Source organism: Sus scrofa, chromosome 3 (assembly GCF_054392235.1).
Source record: "Sus scrofa isolate SSC_HxYL_T2T_F1_AM1 chromosome 3, Sscrofa_HxYL_maternal_Yorkshire_Landrace_v2.0, whole genome shotgun sequence".
NCBI classification, from domain to species: Eukaryota; Metazoa; Chordata; class Mammalia; order Artiodactyla; family Suidae; genus Sus; species Sus scrofa.
This window is the reverse complement of record NC_139385.1, coordinates 104,724,651-104,735,293: the sequence shown is the minus strand read 5'-3', so window position 1 is coordinate 104,735,293 and position 10,643 is coordinate 104,724,651. Positions and strand designations below refer to the sequence as shown.

Sequence of the window (10,643 nt, the reverse complement as noted above, 5' to 3'; positions counted from 1 at the left end):
ATGAATGTTAACTAAACTTATTGTGGTAATCAGTTTCACAATATATCAATATATACATGTAACAGATCACTACCAAAGTTACACCTAAAACTAATACAATGTATATATCAACTATATCTCAGTAAAAAAAGCTACTGTGCAAAGATAGAGTAAAGGATAAATTGGAGGGAAAGTACAACATATATAACAAGCAAAGAATCTATTGATTGTTAATAAGCAAAAAAACACTTAATAAGAAAAAGGTGAACAATGAAATAGAAAATGGTCAAAAGATAATAGAGGCAAATCACAGAAAAACACAAGTAATCAGGAAAGCAAGGGGAAATTTGCTAATTTTCACTAATGATGAGAAAAATGCAAAATAAAATGAGTTACAAATTTTTACCTATCATGTTAGGAAATAGTTAAAAATTGATAATATTCAATGTGGTGAGAAGATGAGAAACTGACACTCTCATAAATTACTGGTGAGAATCTAAATTGGCATATTTTTGGAAGAAAATTTGGCAGCATCTACTAAAATTTTGAAAGCCCTTAGGATATTATGATTTAAATCATGTTTCCCCCACCACCACCACCGAAAAAAAGAGAAAAGTCCTAACCCTAGTACTTCCCATTGTGATCTTGTTTGGAAATAAGGTGGTTGCAGGTGTAATTAGTTAAGATTAGGTCATACTGGGTGGGGCTGGCCCCTCATCCAATATGACTGGCTGGAGTTTTACAAGAAGATAGCCATGTGAAGACAGAGACACACAGGGAGAATGCCATGTGACCCTGAAGACAGAGATTGGAGTTACGCAACTGCAAGGTAAGAAACACCAAAGATTGCCAGCAAACTGCCAGAAGCTTGGAAGAGGCAAGAATGAGCTCCCCTACAGGTTTCAGAGGGAGCATGGCCTTGACATCTTTGATTTTTATTTCTAGCCTTCGGGTCTGTGAGACAATACATTTCTTTCTTTTTTCTTTTTTTTTCTTTTTACAGCCTCACCTGTGGCATATGAAAGTTCCCAGGCTAGGGGTCGAATTGGAGCTACAGCTGTAGGTATATGCCACAACTACAGCAATCCTGGATCTGAACCCCATCTTCGAGCTATGCTACGGCTTGCAGCAACACCAGATCCTTAACCCACTGGGCCAGGAATTGAACCCGCCTCCTCACAGAGACAATGATGGGTCCTTTATCCACTGAACTACAACGGGAATTCTAAAGACAAAACACTTCTGTTGTTTTAAGCCAGTTTGTGGTGCTTTGTTATAGCAGCCCTAGCAAACGAATACAAAGGACATATTCCATAGCTAAGAATTTATTCCACCCCAGTACTCAATTATACATATTCAAAGATGTCCATTTCATTGTTGATCATAATGTTGAAAAACTGGATACTATCCAAATATCCATCAGTAGAGAACTGTTTAAATAAATGATGATGATTCCTTAATGGAATACTAAGCTGTGGTTAAAAGCAATAAAGTAACTGAAAATATATGAATTCACAAGACATTTCAGATTAATTGGTAAGTTGAAAGATCAAGTTGTAAGGCAAAAGTAGTGTATGATACTAAATTTATCTTTTAAAAAGTCTTAGTAATAGGCTAGTCTGTGGATGGAAAAATATTGATGTACTTTTTACAAGCAGTTATTTCATGATAGAGGTGGAGATATTATGAGAGGCTCTCATTTCCCACATTGCATATATCCATAAGATTTAATTTTTTGTCTTTTTAGGGCCACACCTGCGGCATATGGAGGTTCCCAGGCTAGGGGTCCAGTCGGAGCTGTAGCTGCTGGTCTACACCACAGCTCACAGAAACACAGGATCCTTAACCCACTGTGCAAGGCCAGGGATCAAACCTGCGTCCTCATGGATGCTAGTCAGATTTGTTTCCACTGAGCCATGACGGGAGCTCCTTAAATATTTTAAAATTGCTATGTATTGCTTTTGTTTTCAGAAAAATCATCTTATTAGAAATTCTGTGTAGGAGATTGATATCTCACCTCAACATCCTTCTGAGTTTTCAAATCAACTTCCTTGAAGCAGTTATCATAATCTCTTACCTTTCCAGAATTTAGCTGACAATCTCCCAATAGAGAAAAGTGCCATACAGGAAGTTGACCTGAATGAAGAAATTTGGTAGGTCTCAATAAAGTCCTATTTGCTGTCCCTTGTGTCCTCTGTCAGAGTTTTTTTACCTTTACTTTACACCCTACTTATTCTAATTTCCAGAATGTAGCGGTTTAAAAGAGGGACAAGAACATTGACAACAGAGAGCGAGGTGTTCAGAAAACCTGGAAAAAAGCCCTTACAAGGACTTACATGTATATAAATCTGGGTCATTTAATATAGGAATCAACCATCTTACATGTCTGAGGTCATCCTTCTATTAAATTTCTGTTACAAGTCAATATAAAAAAGGTTCTAATTTTTGTGACTCAGTCAAGAAAATGTTAAATTATGTCCATTGTTTAAGAACCCAAGGAAGAGTATGATATATTTGGTGTATATTTCCATTTGAATTTGTTAAAATAAAAAGTTTGGGGCTTCAAGAAGCAAATGCTCAGTTATCTGGGAAATTTCCACCACCCAGAAAGACTCATCATCCAAGGGTTCTGGATAATCAAAATTTTCCTCTCATTTCTTCCTAGAGCATTTACTTAAGGCCACCCACAGCTTAGAGATTTTAGAAGTCTCCAGTTGAGCCGTTTTCTCACCAGCAGAGTAAACAGGGAGGAGACAGACTAGGAGGATGGGGTGCTAGGTGCGGCTTCACTTGGGGCCTCTCCTCTGAGATAATGGGCTGTGATAGGGCTGCAGAGGAGGGGGCTCACACTGGGAATTCTCCACCCTACTTTCAGACTCTCCTAGCTAAGCCAAAAGATGATGGGTTACACTCTAAAATAAATAATGCTTATTAAGTCTAACTTTGCTATAAGTGTTTCTTAACTTAAGAAATGGCTCTTCATTCCACTCAGCTTTCAGAATTCCTTGTTTTCTAGTCATCCAGGCTGCTTTAACCACCTCCCTTCACGGAGGAGAGAGAGAGAAAAAAAAAAAAGCGAGAGAACACTGTCCATAAGAAAATTTCCTTATGAGATTAGATCTATGCAAAGATAGGGCCACAGCAGCATAGCTGCAATTGTTGTAATTAGGCCAAAATATATGTGCTACATTCCCCATAATCTCTATGTTCTAGAATTAAAGCTAAGATTTAAGTTGGGCTGAAAATTCAGAGTAAAATTCACTTTTTGTTTCTTCTCTCTCATTGCTTTTTAAAAGCTGGTAACCAGCATTAAAGACAATGTGGTCGGTATCCTTACAACTAAAATATAGCTTCATTTCTTCTCGTAGAAATATGTAGTCAATTAGCCATAATGTGGTCCAGACTCCCTTTGATATTCTAAAATAAAAACATTCCAAGTTATTTACTCGAGAAGAACTGTTTCTAAGCACGCCCAGTAGCTGCTGTTTTCAATAATGCTGCTCCTAATGGGTGTGGGGCACTCTGGGTGGAGGGAGAATGTGTGGCTCAGAGTTCTGAACTCTTATCACTGAACTTTTAGACTAATAAACATGAGAGCTTACATCGAGGTAAAACTATTATTGAATAGTATTCATTCATATATATTTAATGATTTTTGTAATCCTTTCTCTTTTCAGGTCAGAGCAGAGAAGCAGATGGGGATGATCCCTTACAAAAATGCCTTGACCTGGAAATTCTCCCCACAGGAGCAGAGAGAAGAGCTGCCTTTTAAGTAGCATTGTCTGAGGAGTAGCTCCCAAATGCTTATTCCTGGACATGGCAGGGCCAGATGCCCAATAATCACCTGGAAAATATTAGTTACAAAAACTAAATAAAACAAACCCCCTGGTTCTACCCTAATTTGGAGGGAGTAAGGGTGGAGTGTAACAGAGGTACAAATGGTAACCACTGATTTGGAAAGCAAGGCTTCTCATCTGTAGTTAGATGTGTGGGCTCTTTTGCATTTCCCTAATATGTGACTTCAAGTAAATCTATCAACTTTTCTGACCCTCACATTGACTGTTTATAAGGTGATGATGATATCAGTAGGTCCTATGTTGAAGGGTTGTCTTGAGAATCAAATGAGATTAGGTATGCAAAAGTACTTATTATCTGTCAATTATTACGTAATTTTGGCTGAACTTAGATATTTAAATCCTAGCTGAATTTTTGCTAAGTGTTTTGGGAGATAAAAAAGAATCAACATACGATTTGGGAGGAATTTTCAATCCACCTGGAGAGATGAGGTACAAATGAAACAGCATAAAAACTATATTCAATAGCATATTAAGTCACTAAAAGCATTTTAGTACATACTGTGGGCTCTGTGCTAAGACCAACTGTATGGGTGACTGAGAAGTATAAAATACGACATGGATATTTTTCTGAAAGGGCTCCCAGATCTGATGGAGAGAATTTTCCTTTATAACAGCAAATAATACAAAGGCAATATAATCCAAATAACTTCTAAATTTTAGAAGTTGACTATTTTCTGCCTGTAAATAATTACTGTAAGATCTCTGAAGAAAGAGCAGTAGGAAGGGCTGTAGTCCAGGAAGAGATGGAACTGTACCTGGCCTATTGGTTGGAACAGAAAAGGGAAAAGAGAGGGGGTCATTGGCTAGGGGAACAGCAAAGTTCAAGCACAGAGGCAAGAATGAACATGGAGTAAATGTTCAACAAGGAGACCAGCCTGACTGCAATGGTGGGGCACATTACAGAGGGCTTTAAAAGCTCAGCTGAGTTTGTACTTGATACATCTATGCATATTTTGTATACATGAGAGGTGTGTGTTTACAAACCTACACTCGAAACTTGAAGATTATGCTGTCCAATATGATAGCAACCAGCCACGTATGGTTGTGGAGCACTTGAAATGTGGCTTGTCTGTATTGAGATACACTCTAAGCGTAAAATGCATCCTAGATTTCAAAGATTTAGTACCAAAACTAATATCATGTAAATTGATCATTTTATATTGATTATCTGTTGAAATAAAAGTATTCTTAATATGAAATTAAAGATTATTAGAATTAATTTCATTTTTTCTTTTTTTCCTTTTCTAGGGCTGCACCTACAGTATAAGGAGGTTCCAAGGCTAGGGGTCCAATTGGAGCTGCAGCTGCTGGCCTACACCACAGCCACAGCAATGCTGGATCCTTAACCCACTGAGCAAGGCCAGGGATCGAACCCACAACATCATGGTTCCTAGTCGGATTCGTTAACCACTGAGCCGTGATGGGAACTTTGCTTTCTTTTTTTAGAATGTGGCTGCTAGAAAATTTAAAGTTATACCATGGGAGTTGCATTAAGTTTCCGTTAGACACCACTGTTCTAGAAAGCCATGATTCTTTTTTTTTTTTTTTTTTTTTTAATCTTTTTGCCATTTCTAGGGCCGCTCCTGTGGCATATGGAGGTTCCCAGGCTAGGGGTTGAATTGGAGCTGTAGCTGCCAGCCTATGCCAGAGCCATAGGAGGGATCTGAGCTCCATCTGCAACCTACACCACAGCTCACAGCAAGGCTGGATCCTTAACCCACTGAGCAAGGCCAGGGATCGAACCCACAACCTCATGGTTCCTTGTTGGATTTGTTAACCACTGAGCCACGATGGGAACTCCGAAAGCCATGATTCTTTAAAGAATCTTATTTCATTGAAGAGCCAATAGTCATAGGAATCCTGGGAGAAACAGGGAGGCTTTTGAGGTAGATGGTTTGGGAGATGCCCAGGAAGCCAGAATTAACAGTATTCATTCCCCATTGCCCCACATACACCAGGGAGAGCCATGGATGCACACTGAAGTAGGAGAGAGGCAAGGCAGTGGAACCTGGCCCTGGAATAGTGCATAAAGATTGGTAATAAGGGATATTTTTATGTGCAACACTGAGGGTATCCTTCAATGACATGAATCATTGAGAAATTGAGAAAGCAAGTAACCTATAAGAGTTGTAACAGAAAGACTTATGTTTAAGTACCAGAGCAGTAAAAGTCATAAGACTGAATGAGTGATGGAGAGCTTACCCATCATAGGGAAACACTACTGGAAGCTACATAAGACACATGCTCTACCACCGGGCAAGGCCTGGGGAGCAGCATGGCCCCTAGTGAGAAGAAACAGAGATAGAAGTGACTCTAGCTACCGGGTGGCAGAGCGATGAACAATGGCTCTGGTCAAAAATCCATTTTTCTCCAAAAAGAACAAGCAAGACCCCAAAAGAATCAGCCAAGAAAGAGAGAAGTTTCTAACAGTTTGCTTGGCCCAAAGTCAAAAATTACTTCTATTTCTTTCTATCTATCTACCTACCTATAAATATGTGGGTAATGGTAAGAATCTATATGTATAGCATACCAATATTATCTCCTGATAGCAAGGGAAAAGTTTTGCTAGCTATAATATGACTGTGCTCTAAAGAGAGTGAATTATATTAATGAAAAGGCTTTTTCTTTCCTGAGCATTTTGATGGATATGCTTATGCAAATTTAAGGTAGAATCTCAGCCCTACTCCCTTCTTGCCTTCTCCCCAATCACTCTACCCTCCTATCAGTGTGGATGTCAGCACAAGAGTTTCAGAAAGAGAGAGAGAGAAATTATTATGCCTGATAAAGTTAGAAAAATTAAGAGGGACAGTGATGGCAAAGTGGAAGGAAAGCAGGGGGAGGAGGATTAGGGAGAGGGGGAAAGGGCTCTTCATTTTGTGATGAGATTTTCCTACAATTCCACCAAAGCTTAAGCAAATTCAACTAAAGTCACCAAAATCTGGCATGAGTGGATTTCTTGAAAAAACTAGCAAAGAGACTGAGTTTTGCCTTTGGAAAAATCTGAGGAGAAATATACAGGGTATTCGAAGGCCCAGCTGAAGTTCAAAATGTAAGTCTCTCAGTTCCATTTCATTTTAGGGAACAAGACAGAAAAAAAAAAGGACAAATTAAAATTTGGAGTTTAGGGATGTAAAAATTGTGCCCAGGAATAGCATCTGAGACGAGCTGGCCCTATGAGCCTACCCTCTTTTCTGACCACTCGGGCCAGGCCAGAAGGGTTCAAAGGGAGGCCCCCAGCTTTGTAAGTTGTGCTGTTTAAGTTACAACTGTTTTCCTGGGAAGGAGTACTAAACTTTCCCAAAGCTCTTTTATCTCATCCTTAAAAAAAAAAAAGAAAAGAAAAATTCAGTTTTAGTATAGCCTTCATTGGCTCAAGGACTATTACATTGGAAGACAGAGAAGTAAAAGATGTTGAGTCTTCAGACTTAAGTATTAGAGCTGCTTCAGATGCAGGAATTGGGGGAAGAGTAGGAGGCTGGAATGATTAAAAGAGGGAGCCAGGGAGGGGTGGGATCGTGACACTTGCTTTCCTGTTCTCCTATTCATCTGTTAGTATTGGAATAAGCAGGCTTCTGGAATTCAGCTGAACACTGAGATTTTTTTTTCCTGTTTCTTTTTGGGCTCCATGTGTTAACTGTGAATTCCCACATAGAGCTCCTCAGACATTGAGCCAGCTCTGCAGCTGGCAGTGTGCATTTCTGCCTGGTGTTGGTGAGCAAGTGGGCAGGAAGAAGAACCTCAGGAAAAGGGAGGGATCCTCAACAGAGGACTTGAAATGTCCTAAATGAAGCTCTTCCTGAGTCAACCAGTAAAATTTATTTACTCCAGTAAGAGTCACCTTGGCAACCAGCAGACCCAAAGGAGTCTTAAAAGTTTTTAGGAGTGTGTTATGATGAGGCAGCTTAGAGATATGAAGATAAATATAAATTCGGTATGTGCATGTGTGCATACACAGATAATGTTTTGTGCACATTTTGTTCAGTGCTTGGCTCTATTGATTTTCATACTACAGAAGAAGACATCAGTCCAACATAAAGAGATTTTCTCGTTATTTCCTGACTGCCTGTATTATAACCATGCTGCCCATCTTTGACAATATATTGGGTAACACTGAAAATATGGCGAATACTGTTTCAGAATTTGGTACCATAGAAGGAGAGGGATAGAGTTGTCTGCTGGATAGATGAATTTTCCCAAAGCATCAGAACTTCCTGGGGTCAGCATGAACCAAAGACCTGGGCTCCAACTCATCATCAACCAAATACAATTCTCTCAAGAATAATTAGATTCTAAGTTTCCCAATCATCAAACTTAATTGGTTATTTTCCAATGACAGTTGCAATGGTACAACCCAGGCTCTTCTCAGAAAGAAGGAAAAGTGAGAACTTTCACTCTAAGAAATTCTTTGATAAGCACAGGATAAAAGGATATGTGGATTTAAAAAAATACAGCTATTTTTCTATAACAACCATCTCCCTATTAAAAGACACTAGCCAAATGGCTAGGAGCATTTGCATTAGGGTGTTTTATTTTTTTATTTTTTTGTCTTTTGTTGTTGTTGTTGCTATTTCTTGGGCCGCTTCCGCGGCATATGGAGGTTCCCAGGCTAGGGGTTGAATCGGAGCTGTAGCCACCGGCCTACGCCAGAGCCACAGCAACGCGGGATCCGAGCCGCGTCTGCAACCTACCCCACAGCTCACGGCAACGCCGGATCGTTAACCCACTGAGCAAGGGCAGGGACCGAACCCGCAACATGGTTCCTAGTCGGATTCGTTAACCACTGCGCCACGAAGGGAACTCCTGCATTAGGGTGTTTTAGCTCCTGGTCAGTACTGAGACATAAAGGCAAATGCTCACTTTGAGATTCCCCACCCCTGCCCAACACTTGGTTACAGTCTCTCTCTATTTTTTAAGTAGTCCAAGGAGGAGGGCTAGATCTAAAGTAGTATTTGTGGGTATGAATCTAGGAGATATTTAGAATATAAAAATAAATTAGACTAGATGAACAACTGGATGAGAATTTAGAGTGACAGACTGATTTCTGGCAGGTGAGATGGGCAATAATTGAGATGGAAATTATATAAGGGCTCAAAGATAAAGAGGTGAAGAGACATTAACACAAAACAGATTCCAACAATTTTTTGCAAGTTAGAGAGCTAGTAGGGGAAAGAGAATTGATTACAGAGTGGAGAAAGTTATGAACAGAGTGCATCAGTGAGGAGAAGTAGATAAAAACTTGGAAATTCATGAAGGACCATGAAGGGCCGGGGGGAGGTGTGACAAAATGAAAGGACAGGTTGAAAGAGTATTTGGATCCTCAGTTATGCTCTTTCTTTCCACTTTCAAAACTGTGATAGTTGGCATAATGCCACCTCAATGTGAGACTGGAGAATTTTTTTCTGGAGGAATTGACCACAGAGACAACATTCCACATACAGATCTTCCTCGACTTATAATGGGGTTATGTTCTGATAAGCCACCACAAGTTGAAAATATTGTTGGTTGAAAATATATTTAATTCACTGAACATACACAACATCATAGCTTAGCCTAGCATACCTTAAATGTGTTCAGAATACTTACATTGGCCTACAGGTGGGCAAAATCTCCTAACAAAGCCTATTTTATAATAAAATGTTGACTATCTCATGCAATTTAAGACTGTACTGAAAGTGAAAAACACAATGACTGTATGAGTACAGAATGGTTTTAAGTGTATTAGTTATTTTCTGTGTGATTACATGACTGACTAGGAGCTTCCACTTGCTAATACCAAACTCCTAATTTTTTTTTTTGGTCTTTTTTTTTTTTTTTTTTGCGATTTCTTGGGCTGTTCCTGCGGCATATGGAGGTTCCCAGGCTAGGGGTCGAATTGGAGTTGTAGCCACCAGCCTACCCCAGAGCCACAGCAATGCCAGATCCGAGCCGAGTCTGCAACCTACACCACAGCTCATGGCAACGCCGGATCCTTAACCCACTGAGCAAGGCCAGGGATCGAACCCTCAACCCCATGGTTCCTAGTCGGATTCGTTAACCACTGAGCCACCATAGGAACTCCCCTAACTCCTAGTTTATTCCTCCCCTCACTACCTCCCTTCCCCTTTGATAACCCTAAGCTTGTTTTCAATGTCTGTGAGTCTATTTCTGTGTTGTTGTTGCTGTTTTAAGTGCCACGCCTGCAGCATATGGAAGTTTCCAGGCTAGGGGCTGAATCAGAGCTACAGCCACAGCAATGCCAGATCCGAGCTGCATCTGCAACCTACACTGCAGCTCATGGCAATGCAGGATCCTTAACCCACTGAGTGGGACCAGGGATCAAACCTGCAATCTCATGGATACTAGTCAGATTTGTTACCTCTGAGCCACAATAGGAACTCCTATCTCTGTTTTATAAATTAAGTTCACTTTATACTTTTTTAGATTCCACATATAAGTGATAATCGTATATGTGCTTTTTTCTGTTTGACTTATTTCACTTAGTATTAGCACTGTTGAGCATCTCCAGGTCTATTCATGTTACAGCAAATGGCATTACTTGGTTGTTTCTTATGGCTGAGTAATATTCCATTGTGTACACACACACACACACACACACACACACACACACACACACATTTAGGTTGCTTCCATGTCTTGGTTACTATAAATAGTGCTGGAATGGACACAGGGGTGCATGTATCTTTTGAATTATAGTTTTGTCTGCATATACGCTTAGGAGTGTGATTGCTAGATCATAAGGTAACTCCACCCTCAGTTTTTAAAGGAAGCTCCATACTGTTCTCCATAGTGGCTACACCAATTCACATT

General features: G+C 39.9%; 1 protein-coding gene across 1 annotated transcript in view; it reads right to left on the bottom strand.

Annotated features, from left to right (window-relative positions):
* Positions 1-480: 480 nt before the first annotated feature.
* The window catches only part of LOC146404818 (uncharacterized), a 210,601-nt gene continuing 200,438 nt past the window's right edge, over positions 481-10,643 (bottom strand). The window contains exon 5 of the mRNA XM_085019356.1: positions 481-2,115. Coding sequence (XP_084875482.1) covers positions 1,964-2,115 — 152 coding nt within the window. The 3' untranslated portion in view covers positions 481-1,963. The remainder of the gene's footprint in view (positions 2,116-10,643) is intronic.